Raw genomic sequence first — 17,812 nt, 5'->3', positions numbered from 1 at the left:
CCAAGATATATTAGAGCAGAACATAGATTGTACAAAGGAAATGGGATTTATCGCGCCGCTCAGCGAACGCGAATCGATTGCAGCTAGCACGCTTGCACGCTCTAGGTGGCGGCGAAGAAGCGCTTGACAACATCAACGGTGATGTCGCCAGCTGCGTTGTCGGGGTAGATGTAGAACGCAAGCGCGATTATGGCGTAGATGCCAATGCACATGGCGCCCTCGAGGTAGTTGCTCTTTCCATCCTGGATGAGGTAGTTGACGATCAAGACCGAGATGAAGAAAATCATGGTCTCGAAGCCCTGGAAGTGGAGCGTCATAGGCTGACCCATGATCCAGCCGAGGATGACAAGGAAGGGAGTGACGAAGAGAGCGATCTGCATAGAGGATCCAATGGCGACGTTGATAGCGAGGTCCATCTTGCCCTTGTATGCGACGATGACGGCGGTGACGTGCTCGGCAGCGTTTCCGACAATGGGGATCAAGACCAGACCAACGAAAGTTTTGCTGATGTGCGCGGATTCAACAATCGAGTCGATACTATCAACGAGGAACTCGGCGCAAATAGCGACAAGGACGGTAACGATGACGAGCGCAACACCGGCAGCGACAGGAGACAAGATCTGGGCTTCCTCCTCCTCACCGCCTCCCTCTTGGTTCTCGACATCAGCGAAGAGGCTGTGGTGGGAGTAGAGCTGGAAGTAGAGGTATAGGATGTAGAGGATGAGCAGGATGATGGCAGTGCCGTGGGAGAGGACCAGGATGTTCTTGTCAGTCTCGAGGTTGTCCTTCTTGTTGTCACCGTGCATAACAGCGTAGAGGGTGGCGGGGATGATGAGCGAGGCGGATGCGACGGCCATGAGCGATGACATGGTGGATGCGACGGTCTCGTTGAATCGGCTCTCGTGTTGAGTCAGACCCGCGGCGAGGAAGCAGCATCCGAGCACCTGGTCACAGTCAGCGCTGAAGTATGAGTAATAGAATGACTTGACTCACAAGGAGGATGTTGGACAGAATACTGCCCAGCATGCTGGCTTGGACAATTCGGATTTCGCCCTGCTTGAGCGCAACGATAGAGACCTGTTGCGGTTAGTCAATGTTGCAGCGCAATGGATGCGCGCGGAAGCTTACAATGAGTTCGACGGCATTTCCAAATGTCGCATTCATCAAACCACCAAGAGTTTGGCCAAGCTTAGCGGATAGCTCCTCAGTCGCGAAACTCAGGAGTGCTGCAAGAGGGATAATAGCGATGAAGTTGAGGACGAAGACGACAGTAGGGTTCCAGTGCAATGCGCCGGCGATGATGCCGAGCGGCACAAAGACGAGGAAGACGTTGACGTAGTTGCTGGCGAGTGTCGCGTAGATCAAATGCAAGACATGCTTGGGCATAGTCTTGACGCGCGACTCGTCTTCATAATTCTGGGTGCGCCCGATGAGCGGGGTGTGCTCATCGTGGAGCCGGCCGTTGGCGGGCTGGGGCATGGCTTGCTGCTGGTGACGGTGATAACTCTGTGCTCGACCGTGACGGTGGAAAGACTGCTTTATGTTTTCTGCCAAGGGCACAGGTTAGCGATATATAATTCGTGGGCCGAGTGCGCGATGGAAGTTGATGATGGTGCAGTGCTGCGCCCCGGTCGGTCGGTCGGCGGCGATGGAGGTTTGGTTAGGAAAGCCGAACAACGATGGTGTTGTAGGGTCGATCCAAATACCAAGGCTGCGCGAAGCGACTATGACAAGGCCGGCTAACTGCCGCGTGCGGGAAAATGAATCAAAAGGGCCATTGTTACTCACTCATTGCTGTTCGGGAGAAGAGTCAGATGCGCACGGCGCGGGAAAGCTAGCAGTATATGACTTGTCGAAGCCAAGCTCGCTGGTCTGGTAGGTAGCTGCCGAATGCACGCCCTGCGATTGGCGGAAGACAGGCTAGGAGAATTGGCAAATGCTTTGAGGTTGTGTCTTCGCAGCGAGGACCCGGCGAAAGTGGTTAGTTATCGAGAGGGGGAGGAGGGCAGTGCTGGCTTGCTGTTTTCCTGGCCGGTTGAGATGACGAGGTGGTTGGTGAGGTAGGCTGTGTAGACGCCAAGCGGGTACCAGCGCATGGTTTAGCTCGGGAGCTGCCAGGTTGCCCAGGGGAAGTGGAGCATATCGTCACATATTTCCCTCACTAATCGCCACGCTGTCTCAGAAACTGCAGAGACTTGATTCAGAATATCTATATCGCATTCTCACCAACCTCATGAGTTTTGAACATGTGTGCCTCGGTGCGCGCTTCAGCCAAAGCTGATGATGTCATCACCTCGTCGCGCTTGCCCGCCAAGTCCAATCTGAGTCTGGAGTGGCCCATGCACGTCAAAACAACCGCTTGCAGATCATTCAAACTGGTCTAATCAAAAAGTTCGTTTTGAGCGCTTCACTCCGGTACGTCGCGGACTGCCAAGTGCGCGGACGAGATTCACTGATAACAACACTGCCCGCCGTGTTCGTCGCTCAATGTGAACAGCCTCACCGCTTCTACGAGGTAAGCCCGAGTCTTACAGTTGACGATGTACAGCGTGGCAAGGGATACTTGGCGCGCCATATTGTTTCTACGAGGATACACCACGGAGGTACATGGCCCGAACTCCGCCTTCGTGGCTGACTGACAATGTTGATCACGTTCTGTGGCGGAGCTGTGAGAAGAGTTCTTGGAGTGTTGGCAGGCGGACTAGCGACTCCCTTTTTGATGTCTACTCCAGTCTTAACATTGACGTTAGCCGGTCGTTGCGGGCATCACCCACATGTTGAAATACGTCGTACGGTGTGCTTTGCTTGGATGCTTGGGCATTGTTTGCCCGTAGATGAGAAATGAGGCACGATCCTTTCAGAACGAGATACATACACGACTTCCTCATACCAGGTACCACTAGAACATAAATACATCACTCTCCCGTTTGCAGGCTGTTACTCATCAGCTGGCCAAGGTTGGTGCCAGTCTTTCCATAAAGCCCACGTTGCGCGAGGCCCATTCATCAACACTTTGATGTGCCATGGCCATGTCAGCCAGGCACCTGAGTTGTACTGTCGTTGAAGTGCTAAACGGGCTTTGTAACGTTGCAACTCAGCAAATGCAGCCCAGACCGCTACTGCGGATGCACACATTACAAACGCTGTGATCAAGAAGGCTTTGATGGATTGACCGGTACCGTTGATCTGCTGCACGTTCTACAATAGCGATCAGTAAAAAACTAAGTATTAGGAACCAGTGAGGCTATACCATGCCGTATATAGAGGAGGCAAGGGAGACAGGTAAGAACACAAATGCGAGAGCTGTTACTGAAGGCTGGTCAGCATGATCAACAATTTCTCGAATCTCAAAGGCTTACACAGCATTACTCTTTTGCTCTCGCGGATGCTCATTTCCGCCATGCGGCAACTCTGGCTTATGCCTCGCGATGCCATGTGGTCTCTGAGCTGTGCCTCGGCTCGTTCCATACGTTGCACTCGTAATTCGAACTGCTCCTTAATGTCTCCAAAAGCAGCTTGAAGATCTTGGTCGTCGTGGTCAAAGTATTTCCGGAAGAAGCGGGTCATCCAGCTAAGCGTAGCCCGTTCTTCATCGAGCTCTCCTCTTAACCGAGACCATCCACGTTCCGGATCTATGTGTTGAGCGGAGAATTTTTGGGTAGTCACGTCGTAATAGCCGCGATATTTGAGAGGTACCCGGACTCCTAAGCCTTCCGTACTAATGTCAACCACGTGCATAGGCGCAAAAGAGAGATGGAGTTCTAGCAGTGCAGCCAAGCAAATATAAAGGAAGGTGCCGGGTTTAAAGATGTTCTTCGAATGCTCTGCTGTAGTGATATACTTTTGAACAAGCCAAGTGTCGTAGTTGCGTGGTTTATCGTGGTTATGTTGATCGCGGGGCAGTTCCTGGATCTGAGATGGCTTCTTGTACGGGAACATTATCGAGCCGTGGGGGTACACCGGAGTATACAATTTGGGTTCACTTTCGCCCTGGTATAGGCCTTCCGCCTTCTCCGTCATGAATATGAGAGCTGCGCATATGATTAGCAGGTCGGATTAATGGAGATGTGTCTCTAGATATACCGGTCTTGCACCTCACCCCTGGCTTCACATCTAAAACGCACAAGGTATTGAGGCCTACACGCAAAGCAGAACAGTCTTTGAACCAGGGTAGGGGAAACTCATGGCGTGAATGAGTATTTGCCTCTCCGGGAATGATGGCATGATCGAGAATTTCCGGTTCCAGGTCAAGACCAAGGCCAATAATGTCCCATGTTTCAGACGAATACCCAGAAGTCCCCGATGTTCCCATTGTCCCCGATGTTGCCATAACTACCTTGTATGATATTTCTTTCTCCTCCGGTGCTTGCAACAGGTGTTGGAATTCTGCGGGAGACACAACCGACGTTTTCGGCGTAAGACCATCCTCTCCTGGGCCAGGTATGTTTCGTGGCGTGTTCATGGAAGTTTCATTGCTCGGGTAACAACAAGAAGCCTTCATATAACAGCCATGCTCGTTGAAATTCGCTAACCACAAACACTCCTTGTTGAAGAGATGATGCGGTCTAGGTGTTAACTTTAGATGTGCGAGATACTCTGAGTATGATCTGAAAGCGTCGGCGGCTTTGGAATGCGTAGAGAATCGTGAGGCACGGGGAGAGTCGCTGTTAACGTCGGCATGACAGGACATCGTGTAACTCATTCTTTTCACTAGATCAGAAGAAGAATGAATGCTGAGTCTTTGACATCAGTGAAGTACTGACGATTTGTGCGATAGGAGAGGCCCTGTAGATAGCGAACACGCGTCGCGATATCGTTCCCTAATGAAGACCTGCGAGGTTGTCATGTGTACAGCCTGACCCATGCATTGACCGGGCTAATATGCAGATTTGCCTCTATTTGTACTTGTTGTGCCATGTTTGAGCAAGGTTGAGTACCCCGCGCGTAACTCTACGGTGGCGATTGGCTGGCTAACTGACCTGTGCCACATGCTGGCATACTCAGATCATCAATCGGCGGCGAAACGAGTGTTGAGCGTACATATACCCCTGGCTGATCTGCAAGTCTACACCAATAGACTTTGTTGACCTAGAGCTACTTCGATCATCTGAAGGGCTGTGAGATTCGCAGGCTCGTATCGTTATCGTACTCCGCATGTACTGTAGTGTCTCAAGCATGCGTCGATGCCGTGAATGCTGATCAGGTTAGTAAGTAATCGAAACTTTGTGAGACACAAAACAACTGAAATGTACTGTGCGATTGTTGGATCTGAACTCGCGACAACGTACACATTGGGTTGTTGTGGAGATACCCGTGGACGCTTCACACTTCGTGAACGCGTCTGGTGGCAGCCTGACCGCGACAACACCAAATGACGAAGCAGGCAACTTTTGGCAAATGCTTTGATATCTCTGTATGCTGTATCTGAAAAGACAGTAAGCCCTTCGTGGTTTTGTGCAGCTAGACATGCGATGATGGCTTGTTTCGTGAGTTGTGGCGGCGTGGTCTCCCACGTGGGCCTGCAGGTGCGCTGCGATCAGAGCATCCCAGTAATTGAGGCCATTTACGGCTGTCGCAACGATACAAATACATGTGTACGGTACAATAGGAGCGTAAAGGACGTGTCTGGTAGTCGCGACTGCCCTCAAGCGGCCAAGGGTGCCGGGTGATGCCGGCGCTTGCCCATGACGTCATCGGCAAACCTCAACCCAGCGTCCACGGGTCCACGGGTAGCTTCCTCCTGTCTCTTTAACTACACCCAGCTGCCGTCCTGGCGCAACATTTGCCTACTACGCTCAAGAGTGCATCTTCAATAGAGAAGCCCATAACCCTTCATAGCTCAAGCATGCCTCAGGAACGAGCACAGCTGAAGCTGCCCGATCGCGTTCGCTCCCCATTCGAAGTTTGGGTGGACACGTAAACCATGTTTTCGTAGATGCTATCATGAGCGAACAGCCAACTTTGTAAAGAGCATGGATATGACTGGAAATGACTTCGGAATTCTGCCGGTACCTTGCTGCCTACCGCGAGGTGAACACCACCAATATTCGGATCGATTACATGTTTCCCATACACCTGACTTTGAAAGAAGGCCAGATTTCACGTTTACGCTAAACATGTCGCAATCATGGAATTTCAGGCTTCCATATAATCGACGGCGTCTTCAGGGAATGGCTACCGCGAGCATGACCTGTGCGCTGTATGCGTCTACCGTTGGTTCCAAGGAGTCCATGGGAGAGTAGCTCTTCACAAACAGCGTCAGCAAGCCGATAGGTCTGAAGTGTCTACAGCAAACAGCAGCGCAACTGTTCTGGTAAAGTAAAGACTGTATGATAGCAAGCATATGCTGCACAGTCCATATTCCTACTCCAGAGACTGCGTCCATTGTGCGACTGACATAGGCTGCGCGCCAGTATAAGCGCCCTTTGCAGCCGTGGTTGTATGGTCACGCGATCCATAATCCTTTTTGTGCACTCTTTGAAGGTTCCGCTCAGAATTCACTACTTCAACCTACGTCAGAAAGCACGAGCCCCTTTCAAGTGTACACTTCATTACGATACGCTAACCCAGAACTGCGAAAGTTCCCAGCGACGCCTAGATCATGCGCTTGGAACTTTGATATATACAAACAACAGCTTCTACCGTCTCACCACTCGCGCGAGTCGTCAAAACATCCACCACTCTCTGTGACCCGACAAGACCGCCGACATGGCTCACCTCGGTCTACGCGCGAGTTGCTTTTCTCTTCCGGCCGCGCCGTACTTCTTCAGCAATGCGTACACCATCTTCGAGCATTCCAGCGGTCCATTTGGCGCGCGTGGTAGTCGCACTGGCGCTCTACCCCCTGCGGAGACATATCTTCGCCAGACAGTCACCCGCTCAACCCGCGCCCCTGGACTGTCTTCTTACGCCAAGTTTCGGCGCCTAGGTTCAGTCTGGTCAGTTCCGAGCAAGACGACAGTGAGCGCTGCAACAGTCGCCTTGAAGTTGGAGCAGGAGCAGACGAAAGGTACGCCGATCTTCAAATGTAGTTCATAGGCCAAGACACTGACAGCGCCAGCACTGGAGGATATTCTCAGCGCAACAAGCTTTCTGCGTTCGACTCCCCTCGCATCCACCACCCTTGTGGCCCCCACCCTTGTGGCCCAGGTCGATCGAGAAGCATGGGATCACATCTTGGTGAACCTAATTCGCATACCCCACGATAGCCTCTCCGCGACCCTTCGTGCAGTAGCGTCCGAGATCGAGCTAGCACTGGAGATGGGGGCTCTACATGCCCCGGAGCTACCCACACACTCGTCTCCTGTCAAGCTTCACACAGCTGACCAGATGAGCCGCCATAACAAGTTCAACCTCTGCTTGGATGACTTCCCCGCCGGCCGTGTCGCGGAAAAGGACTACAGCCTTCTCGCGGCCAAGCTCCTCGAGAACCCCGACTTCCCGGTCGTCCCGCCATGGCACGAAGAGTTCTATCTTCTGAGGCCTTGGTTCAACGTCGCGCTCGAACTTTCGGAAGACTACCCCGACAGCGATATCTTTGCGCATGAGATACTCCTGAGGAAAGTCTTCCCTGTTGTCAACAAGCATAAAGGAGCACCACCCGCGAAGAGGCTTCGCGCTGCTATTCACGCCGCGAGCCGCGACGCGCCTCCAGAGGCCGAGAAGATGATGCAAGCTGAATTAAACGCAGCTGCGCTTCTGGAACCTGGTCGCCTGCTGCAGGTCAAGATCGAAGATCTAATTCCTGACGTCGCGATGACTGAGGAAGAACACAAGGCCTTGCGCAAGATCTCTCTGAAGGAATTGAATATCCCCCGAATCCTGGAATCTGACGACCGCAGCGTCATCCTTCTTCTACAGGCCAAGATGCGCGCCATCTTGCGTAACAGCAAGCATGTTGCCGATGTGGATGATACCTGCATCTGCGACATCATCAGCGAATACAGTGATGACGAAGGGGAGCATCACTTCAATGACCCAGTCGCGCTGAAGAACATCTTTCCCCAGCGTAAGCGAGACATCGTCCTTGGTTGGGCCTCATCCATCGAGACTTCAATTATCCACGACATTACGCTTTCCAGCGCTGATCAGACGTACTGCGAGCCACTGGAGCCTATCGGTGATGCGGACGACATGACTGAAGTAGAGGGCGAGCTCCAAAAAATGAGCGAAATAACATGGGAGCTCGAAGGTTGCTCTCTCATCTTCCCCCGCGGTCACGATGGTGAGATCTTGCTCGGATATGGCTTCCAGGCAGACCAAGTGGTCTCCGAAGGCCACTTCACCAACATGATCAGTGCTGCCTCACCGTCAGAGTCAAGCTCAGATGCAAGCTCATACGAGAGCGAAGAAGAGAAGGCCGCCAACCGTCGCAACTCTGACACCTCGTTGGAGAGCAACACTGCTCGGTACGACTATCACAAGAAGCGTATCGTGATGGCTTCGGTGAAGCATTTCAACAAGCGCCGGATCACAAATCTCCACATGGCGTACGGCATTCCGCGTGGTGCGCTAGATGTAGACCAGCCAGGACCCAACACGCCCTCTCGTTTTGCGACATGCGACGAAGCTCCGGGCCTACTGGACCAGTTCAACGCGGACTATGAGGCGAAACGTCGCCAGCGTCAACGCTTTGGCGAGTGAAGGGAGATTTCCAGATGGATATCATCCCACATCGGTCGCTCCGGCAGCCTTCCAGGCTTTTGGGACTCTTGTTCTCTCGGAGACGAGGTCGCTCCTCAAACTTGGTCATAGTATGACCGGAAGCAGGTTTGCGGACCTCGTTTCATTTCCATTATGCTGTTGCACTGTTCTTGTCTTGTTCTCGTTGCACTCTCGGTTTTCATCACGCATAGCGTGCGGCGTTTCTCTCCAGCCTTGATACCCATTTGTTTCCTTTCTTTCGGCGTCTGATATCGACTGCTCTGGAATTTGAAAAGTCTGGAATCTCTCATAATTGAATCAAACTTTCTACTTACTTTCTGCAGTCTCTTCGTGACTATACCACGCGATTACACTGCTCGTCACGTGTCCTTTGTAAGCTTGCGCTCCGGTTGGTGGCCCACTCTTTTCGGCTACCTCGGTTCTCAACTCTGTCCCAGGGGTAGCTTACAAGGCATCCTCACAATGCCAGACTTGCTTACTGTGGCAGCATAAGTGACTGTCCAGCATTGGGTAATGTAACGCAGGTCAACCATAGTTGCGTTAGTGCAGCTTTTGTCTTCGCATTGCGATATGTATATAATAACTCTCACATTTCACAGTAAAAGTAGTTGTTTGTTCACTTTCCCTCCAAGACTTTCAGACTATCTTCATCCAAGTGCACTCACCAAACCAGACACTTTCTCAACCACGCGCATACCAACATCACGCGACTACACTTTCGAAAACAGAACACGCATCCACCAGCATCATGTCCTCTCAACTCCCAGCTTCCAAGAGCAACCAGGCCGCTCTCATCAACAGGCCTGTCGTGCAAGAGCATGAGGCTGTTGTCGTGGAGCAAATTCACCCAGATAAGCCAGACCACCAAGACTGCCCAGAATTCCAGGCAGCCCGCAAGCACGAATCCTTTTTGCAGCTGATCCGCGAATCGCCGGCATGTATGGCTGAAAAGTATTTCAGCAACATGTCTGATCAAACAAGGCAAGATTTCGACGAAACTACCGACAAGACTAAACGATACTGGGCGCAACATCCCGACCTTTTTTCACTATACTTTGGTAACTCTGGATCGAGCTCTGAGGCATCCAGTGGGAATCAGTCAACGCTGCCGACGCAGGTTTCATCTGATCCTACTGAAGTTGATGGGCGCGGTGATTACAAGACTATCATCCACACACCAAAGCCGCGCCGCGAACAGCGGATCGCCGCCGACTTGGAGGGAATGATCGAACGGGCTGATAGCTACGATCCAATCTCCCCTGCTACCCACGAAGCTGTCCACGACGCGCCCGGGAGGATTAGGAGGCAGCCTGACAACTACCATGCGTACCAGAGCCAGTGGCAACAACGTCTATACGCATTGTGGGGACGACATCAGAACTACACGCGGCCGAGCTTCGTTCATTGGTATCCTGAGGAGCATACACAGTGGTCGCAGGGTCAACAACTGCCTCCGTATCAGCAATGTCGGCCTCAACCACCACCGGGGTACTCGCAATACCATGCTGCCCAGCCGATGTATGCGCCTGAGTATCATGCTCGGTACCAGCAGCAGTATATCCCATGGCAGCCAGGATTTGGCTACTACAGACAGTTGCCAGTACAGTGGCCAACACATGCGGCACATCAACGCCCGCATCTTAACAGTTATGCGGAGGAGATGACACGGATGGGCTTCGCACGATGAATGAATAAGGTTCGATTCGTAGCCTACTCCTTAACACCGACGCAGCAGCATATACTACAATCCCAACGCCTCACTGATACCTCCGGTAAGGTTACCCAAGATATTCGACCCACCAACAATAGCAAAGAACACATCCTTGTACGAATCCCTAGCAGCAACCGTTAGCACACACCTCCCACACTACCAAACAGTCAGGAGGAATACTTACGCCACAATCTTGACGCCCTCCAGTAACGGCTCCGGTGAACTCGACTGCAACTGCACAATCATCAACCCCAAACTGGGCAATGTCGTCGGCAGCACACTCGGCCTCCACCCCAGCTCAAACGGCAACTTCTCCATCTCAAATAAACTCCTCACATACTCCAGCTTGGCCTTGCCCGTGATTGGGTCTCCCATAGTAGAGAGATACAAAGCATTCTCTCCATAACTCAACACCGCCTCTCTCGCCCCATACACAAACTCCGGATTCCTCTTCTGGCTATCCGTCGTGCGCGCGTACTTCGCCTTACTCGCCGTCGGGATATCGGTTCTCTCCTTCCCATTGAAGAAGGAGATATATTGCTGCCACGTAGGGTTGTGGAAGGGCTGCGGATTAGCGAAGTACGCGTCCTGGCGCGACATGCTGGCGTCGTGCTCGATGGGGAAGTTGTGCATAGACAGGTCGTCGAGGTCGAAGGAGCCGCCTAGCGGGTTTGGAGAGGAGAGTAGACCCGCGGCTCCTATGGCGGTGGTGAAGTCTGCGCCCATGTTTAGGCCGGCGGCGAGGCCGGCGATTAGGTGTGGGATGGTCATGTTGCGCCCGTTGCGGTGGATGAAGTCGTGGTTTGCTAGGGCGTTTAGACCGGGGCAGGGGGAGCGTACATCGCCGCTGGAGGCGGGATGCCAGTTTGTCCATCGGGGGTCGCTTGCGGGTGCTGGAGCGAGCGAAGTGAGTAGATTCGCTATGTCGGTGGGGAGGTCCAGGAGGCCTTTTGCTGATACTAGGCCTGCTCCGACGAGTACTGTGGTGACGAGTGTGGAACGCATCTTTCGTATTCCAAGGACGTATAAATGTTTACTTGGAATTTGTCAAATGAAGGATGGTGAAGTCCAGTCAAAGAAGCGATAGTAAACACAAAAACGTTCCACGACAGACGCCCATCCCGTCCTTAAGCTTCTCCGCCATCCACTACTCAGATACTACCGTGCCTCCCCATCATCCCCCGATCCATCCAATGACCACGCCCCCAATCCCGCTGACCCCTCATCCTCCTCTTAGAGCTCTGAATCGTGCCTCGGAGCCTCCCCATAGCGTCACGTAGCTCGCATAGTCCCGCGTAGTTCCTGCATAGCTAGTCGTAGCCGGCATATAGTCCCCACGTAGTCACGTAGTCACCCGTAGTCAATCATTACCTCAACTGGTCAGATCGTGTATATCACCGCGGACCTGGGCGCCGTGGCTGATCGTCTCCTGCTGATCGGCGGCTAGGCGCGCCAGATCGACAGAACTCCAGACCCACGGCGCGTGGATCGGTGATGCGAGTAATTGGAATGTGCGGAAGAGGGGAAAGCCGGCACGATGGGAGTGAGATGTTTGATCGATTGAGTTCGAGTTGTGCTGCGGGTTTGGGGTGTTGTGCAGAGGTGGCCTGGGAAGGTGGTCGGGGTAGTGACGTCATGGCCAACGTATTTGGGGGCCGAGGAAGATTTGTTGTTCTGCATTCGCTTGACCTCGCCTTTCATCCCTGCCTTGCTGTATATCGATTTTCCGATAGCAGCAATACGATGAGTGTAATGACTCGCTCTCAAGATCGATGTATAGCGGTGAGGTCGTCGCGAATTCGACATGAGGATGATGCATGTGCGCGCGCACATGCATGATTGTATACGCAACGCGTCGCCGCACCCAGTGCGACTGTTCTATGCTAATCACGTTGATGCAACGCATGCGGAACGTGCTTGAGGGAATGAAGAGTGCCACCGAGAAGATAACCGGGTAATTCCTTCTTGCGTCAGGCTGGGTGCTGCACACCCATCTTATACAAGGAAGAACCTATTCAGGTCTGAAGCATACACTAGGAGAATAATAGGCAGATGAGAAGACGTGGCGTTAACATAGGCGTCAAAGCGACCCCACAACAACACCACTCATCCAATCGCCCACAACCTCATCAGCATACATTTCAAAGTCATCCCAAGTTTTAGCCTCCAACTCTTCCTCAACTCCCCCACCCCGTAACCGCCAACACCCCACTTCACACCTACAAGCCGGCGGATAATGATTCTGCGGCCTCCACGCCTCATCCTGATCATCCTCGTCCTCGTCGTCTATACCAATAGTTTCCAAATCAATAGGATCAGGCTCATGCGTAGCGAAAATACGATAACACAGTCCGGGATACTCCTCAAGGTACACAGCATGCCGCTCGAAGATATCATACCACTTCTCCTTCACCCATAGCTGGACATCGCCAGTCAGGGCAATCCTCTTGATGTGTTGAAGATGCCCATTGTACCAAGCATACTCCAATATCCAGTCAATGACCAAGCCACTATCACAGACGTGCGGGCGTAGTCTTGCTTCAGGGAAGTTCTTTGCGGGGGTTGTCTCGCACCAAGCAGCTTCTTGGACGTCGTACCAGGGGTTTGCCTGCTTGTATGCGTCGCCGAAATGCAGTTCAAGTTCCTTCGTATGCAAAAGGAAATGGCCGGCGCCATGGCAGAATTCGTCGCGGTATAAGTTGTCGCCGGCGACTGCACCGTCGCGGTAATGGAAGGGTGGTACTGCGACGTCGAACATGGCGAAGTATTGTTCAGCCGTGAAGTCGAGTTTGATCTTCTCTAGTCCGTGGAGCGAGGAGAGATGCTTCATACGAGCGTATTGCGCATCGCGATCGTTTATTACCGGAAACCTTGTCGACAAGGAGAGTTTCGGGTCTTGGCAAATGGCATCCCATGGTTGGTTGGGCAGATAGTACCAGCCTATGCGGTCCTTCATCTTTAGACTCATCAGGAGATGGCTCATGTAGAATGTTGTTGGGTCGGAGAACTCTTTGGTGTCGGTCAGCCAGGAGCGGATCCGAGACCGAAAGTATTCTTGGACAATGGATGATGGGGCATCGCTGGTCCTGGAGATGGTGGCGAAAGGATCGATGTTTTCGGGGTTGGTGTAGGATAGTGTGTAGTGAGCATGCGCGGAGCCATCGATTACGATGCGTTGTTGGCCGAGCCAATGCTGTAGTACGATGAGGAGTAGTTCTGGGGGTAAGTTTTGTGCAGCGATTTGGAATGTCATTTCATCATCGTTGCTCGAAAGATGTGCCATGGTCATGAATACTGCCTGAAAGAATAGGCGTCAAGACAGGAGTAGAGAGCCTATATATGTTACAAAGTGCATGGTTAAGCGCATCGTTGGTATGATTTTCGTCACTGCACGTGGTTTACAGTCCGGTTCGTGAATCGGTACCACAGTTCGTACTCAACACCTGACATGGCGCGGAAACGGGGAGACACTAAGGTGAATTTCTGGCACTGCTGCGTTGTAAGTAGGTAAGCGACAGTGTTGTTAGCATGAGTGTGAATATGTGCTGGGTATTAACATTGACGGAGACTGGCGGAAAGATCGGCTTTGCCAGGCTCGCATCGACTCGAGATCTGGCCCATGGTTGGGAAGCGTGGCATGACAGATCCTGCGCCACGGAGGATCATCTTGACAGTGTACTATATGAGATGGTTGATCGAACAGAGAGCAGTGTTTTGGTGACATTGAATATCGCATATGCTTGCTGATGTTTGCCAGGTATTGAAACAGATAGTGGTACAGTCGCTATTGAACGTGGTCATCATGATCGTCGTTTGGCTGGCGCGGGACTCCAGCCCTGAGGTTGCCATTCCTGACTCTGAGCCGCCTGCTTCCATGGCGAGTCCTTGGGCTCCTTCTTCATCCTCTTTCTAGGCGTGAAGGCAGGCGCGTCGTCTTCGGCAGGAGGTGCTGGCGGATCGTGTGGCATCTGCTGAGGCTCTGCGGGTTGTTCGGGCTCTACTGGCGCTGGTCTTGCGGCTTCCTGATCGAGTAGCCGCGATGGCTCTATGCTGTCGCGTATCTCTTGGTCGGCATTCATCTGCGTGACGCCGCTGTCTGGGTCTCGCGACTGCAACATTTGCACAGGCTGTTGCTTATCCGGCGCATCGAGCGCCGACGGCTTCTCGGCCCATCGTGCATCTGCCTGCGCCGCCAACTGCTTCATCCTCTCCTGCCTCATCATATCCTGGTGTTGTTCGGCGACGGTGGGGGGATCGTAGCGCGTGTGTCTCAGCCATTGCATCCATGACGCTGCCACAGTCAGCCTCGGTCAAACACTGCATGCGGAAGGCACGAACGCGATATTTGCACGTCGCCATAGTGAGTGCTGCGACTGTATTTTGCTATCCGTCGGTTGCGCAGGGCGTGCAGAGCGTCCTTGAATTCCCAGAAAGTGTTGCCCTGGAGATCAAAGCCTACGAAGTGTTATTACTTGGAAGCAAGGATACGCCAGAGACCTCTGTTGTGGCCTGCACTCACCCACAAGCCACTTCTTGCGCCAGGGGAAGCGCTTCATCTTCCATTGGTACCATGCTTTGCGAATTGCACCCGGTGCGCCCGCCATGCTGAGTCTCGCTGGGCCGCGAACAAATTCCAGCGGGCGAATATCTGGAGGCGACTTTGACGCGCAGGCCGGTGACGTTGGGGCGAGTGGCTGGTGCGTTCACGTTAGCACATGTGCAAGCATTCCCCCACCACCAAGTTTCTCCACACAACAACACATGCCATCATTGCATACCCCGACGCCACAACAACACACGTAGCAGTCGAGGCCCTTACATAGAGACATATACATTATCATATCTCACTACTACACCTCGTGCACCCTCCCCGTCACCGCCCACACGACCTTCGTGCCCAACCGCAACAAGCCTGATTTGCGCCCAAACCAACCACCATGGCGTCTGTAACGTCGCTGGACCAGGACATGCGGAGGCTGCGGATGGACCGATACACCCCCCAAGCAGCCAATGAAGTCCGCAGCTGGATAGAAGACACACTCGGAGAGCGCCTGCCCGCGGGAGATCTGCTGGATGCGCTCAAGGACGGGACCGTATTATGCAGGTACAGTGATATCCGCAGAGTTACCAGGTAGCTGGGCCAGTATAGCTAACTTTTCTAGACTCATCAACCTCGCCATACCTACGCCCGTCAGGTTCAAGAAGTCAAACATGCCCTTCATACAGATGGAGAACATTTCGCACTTCCTCCGAGCCTGTGAACAGCCGCCGCTGAACATGCCCGCCCATGATCGCTTCCTCACTGTCGATCTCTACGAATCGAAGGACCCAGCTCAGGTTCTGCAGTGTCTAGGTGCCTTCAGCCGTGTCGCCAACGCGAAGAACCCGTCCAACTTCCCCAACGCCATCGGCCCAAAGCGTGGCGGAGCTGGCGCGTTGAGCCCGACGGCAACCGGCGGCATGGCGAGTCCTGCACTGCCGTCTCCCGGCTTCCCACGCAGCAGAGGACCTAGCACCGCCAGCAACACTAGCGGCTCGAGCACATTCAACCCCCTTGCGCGACCTCCTGCCGAACGGACGGCATCGACGCTCAGTGCCGCACGCACTGGAGGCTCAGACACATCATACACATCCAACGGTCTCCCCAAGTCACCTCCGGGCGGAGTCAGTAGCTGGAGCAAGAAGGTCGACGAAGGCAGCACAGCACCGGCATGGAACATTCATCAGTACGGATACATGGGCGGTGCGAGTCAAGGCAATCAGGGCATCTCATTTGGTGGCCGGCGGCAAATCACGAGCGCAGGCCCGCACGTGCCGAACCTGGCTGAGAAGGAGCGACTGCGACGCGAGAGGGCAGCCGAAGAAGAGCGACTACGTCTACAAGCTGAGGAGGCCGAGAACATACGCCGCGTCGAACGCGAAGCCGAAGAAGAGCGCATACGCATAGAGGAGGAGCAGAAGTGGGAAGAGGAGACACGCAAACAGCAAGAAGCCAAGCAGGCGCGGCTGGATCAACAGAAGCGCGAGTGGGAAGAGCAAGAGCGCCAGTGGAAGCTGGAGGAGGAGCAACGCCAACGTGAAGAGCGTGAGGCACAGGATAGAATCGACGCCGAGACGAGACGAAAGCGCGCTGGAAGTGATGCCAGGCTGAAGGGGCAGTACCTGAGCGAATACCAGGCTGAGAAGGTCAGGTCGCCGCGGAGTCGACGAGGAAGCAGCGAAGAGCCCAACGCTGAGCGCGACCGCATACGAGAGCTAGAACGCCAGCTCGAAGAGGCCAAAGAACGCGAGCGCCAGTACCAGGCAGAGCGAGAAGGACGCTTGTCAGACAAGAAGGTGCGGTCGCGGTCCAAGAGCCGTACACGCGAGCGATCCAAGAGTCGAGCCCGACCAGCTCCTCCACCCCGCGCGCCCTCGCCACAAGACAGCAACGTCTCATGGGCGCAAGCAGACGATCGCGAGTATCTCCGCAAGCAGTGGGATCAGACACAGAGACAGCCAGCACGACCCCTCCCCGAGCCCGCAGCGCCATCCCTCCCCACGCGTCCACTACCAGAACCAACCACGCGACCCTTACCCGACCCAGCCGCATACACAAAGCAGAGCCGAACAGACCGCTACCTCTCCTCCAACCCTGCCCCCACACCACCCAAGCCCCAGACCTACATCCCACCCGAGCTCACATCCACCTCGGAACAACGCGGCGAAGACGCCCGCCGAGCCGCCGCTCAAACAAAGACAAAAGCCGCCGGCTGGGCCAGCAAGTCCCTCCTCGAGCGCGAAATGGAGCGTGAGCGCGAGCGCCAGAAGGAGTGGGAGGAGTCGCAGCGCGCGCTGCAAGAAGCGGCCAAGGACCCTAATGCAGGGACAGGTGGAGGTCAGAGCTGGGATGTCAATCAGTATGGATACATGGGTGGGGATAATCAGAATAAGTTGGGGGGAATTGGAGCGGGGAAGAGGCAGATTATTGGACCTAGGCCTTTTGGACCTAGGTAGATAAAGATACGATAGGGGGGGTGGAGGGGAGGGGTGATTTCGTTTGTTCAGGGTTGGTAGATGTTGCATGTTAGCGCTGCTTGCGGCGGAATATGTACGTTTCTAATACATTAATTTTAGACTTTCCCGATATTTGCTTTGATCGGGTGAAGTCAGTGTACTTCGCTTTGGTGTGATGAAGATGAACGTCTTTCCTATGGTCGGCTTCAACGGTATCCTGAGAGCGACACATTTTTGGGCTTGCTGTTTTCCGAAGAGTCTATGAGTGCTTCACAGCACCAGGTCTCTGTGGTCGATAGTGTGCGGCTGCTGGGAACGTACAATTACAATCAGGCCTTATGTGTGAAGCTTTTTTCATAGGAGTCTAAGATAGATAGATGAGAGGATGCGCGTTAGTATCAACCAAGATTAGTGTAGATGAAGTATACAAAGAATAGAAGA

General features: G+C 53.6%; 8 protein-coding genes across 8 annotated transcripts; 3 read left to right on the top strand and 5 right to left on the bottom strand.

Moving 5' to 3' along the window:
- Window positions 1-101: 101 nt before the first annotated feature.
- On the bottom strand, window positions 102-1,479 carry J4E79_010382 (uncharacterized protein; the record flags this gene model as incomplete). The annotated part of the gene is made up of 3 exons (XM_049359221.1): window positions 102-944; window positions 994-1,077; window positions 1,129-1,479. The coding sequence occupies 3 exons, from the start codon at window positions 1,477-1,479 to the stop codon at window positions 102-104; spliced, it is 1,278 nt and encodes a 425-aa protein (XP_049206306.1).
- A 1,765-nt stretch (window positions 1,480-3,244) lies between these two features.
- On the bottom strand, window positions 3,245-3,939 carry J4E79_010381 (uncharacterized protein; the record flags this gene model as incomplete). Its single annotated transcript, XM_049359220.1, has 2 exons — window positions 3,245-3,309; window positions 3,360-3,939. The coding sequence occupies 2 exons, from the start codon at window positions 3,937-3,939 to the stop codon at window positions 3,245-3,247; spliced, it is 645 nt and encodes a 214-aa protein (XP_049206305.1).
- A 2,769-nt stretch (window positions 3,940-6,708) lies between these two features.
- J4E79_010380 (uncharacterized protein) lies at window positions 6,709-8,643 on the top strand (the record flags this gene model as incomplete). The annotated part of the gene is made up of 2 exons (XM_049359219.1): window positions 6,709-7,009; window positions 7,061-8,643. 2 exons carry the CDS (start codon window positions 6,709-6,711, stop codon window positions 8,641-8,643), a joined length of 1,884 nt encoding a protein of 627 aa, XP_049206304.1.
- Window positions 8,644-9,412: 769 nt separating this feature from the next.
- J4E79_010379 (uncharacterized protein) lies at window positions 9,413-10,351 on the top strand (the record flags this gene model as incomplete). The annotated part of the gene is made up of 1 exon (XM_049359218.1): window positions 9,413-10,351. One exon carries the CDS (start codon window positions 9,413-9,415, stop codon window positions 10,349-10,351), a length of 939 nt encoding a protein of 312 aa, XP_049206303.1.
- A 54-nt stretch (window positions 10,352-10,405) lies between these two features.
- Window positions 10,406-11,380, bottom strand: J4E79_010378 (uncharacterized protein; the record flags this gene model as incomplete). Its single annotated transcript, XM_049359217.1, has 2 exons — window positions 10,406-10,499; window positions 10,560-11,380. 2 exons carry the CDS (start codon window positions 11,378-11,380, stop codon window positions 10,406-10,408), a joined length of 915 nt encoding a protein of 304 aa, XP_049206302.1.
- A 367-nt stretch (window positions 11,381-11,747) lies between these two features.
- J4E79_010377 (uncharacterized protein) lies at window positions 11,748-13,658 on the bottom strand (the record flags this gene model as incomplete). The annotated part of the gene is made up of 2 exons (XM_049359216.1): window positions 11,748-11,841; window positions 12,631-13,658. The coding sequence occupies 2 exons, from the start codon at window positions 13,656-13,658 to the stop codon at window positions 11,748-11,750; spliced, it is 1,122 nt and encodes a 373-aa protein (XP_049206301.1).
- A 517-nt stretch (window positions 13,659-14,175) lies between these two features.
- On the bottom strand, window positions 14,176-14,979 carry J4E79_010376 (uncharacterized protein; the record flags this gene model as incomplete). The annotated part of the gene is made up of 3 exons (XM_049359215.1): window positions 14,176-14,666; window positions 14,714-14,830; window positions 14,895-14,979. 3 exons carry the CDS (start codon window positions 14,977-14,979, stop codon window positions 14,176-14,178), a joined length of 693 nt encoding a protein of 230 aa, XP_049206300.1.
- Window positions 14,980-15,312: 333 nt separating this feature from the next.
- On the top strand, window positions 15,313-17,371 carry J4E79_010375 (uncharacterized protein; the record flags this gene model as incomplete). Its single annotated transcript, XM_049359214.1, has 2 exons — window positions 15,313-15,479; window positions 15,538-17,371. 2 exons carry the CDS (start codon window positions 15,313-15,315, stop codon window positions 17,369-17,371), a joined length of 2,001 nt encoding a protein of 666 aa, XP_049206299.1.
- Between the last annotated feature and the right edge of the window lie 441 nt (window positions 17,372-17,812).

The sequence above is a fragment of the Alternaria viburni genome (assembly GCF_023758015.1).
Source record: "Alternaria viburni strain BMP 2772 chromosome Unknown scaffold_30, whole genome shotgun sequence".
NCBI lineage: Eukaryota > Fungi > Ascomycota > Dothideomycetes > Pleosporales > Pleosporaceae > Alternaria > Alternaria viburni.
Note: the sequence above shows the minus strand (reverse complement) of the source record. Positions and strands in the feature narration are given on the sequence as shown.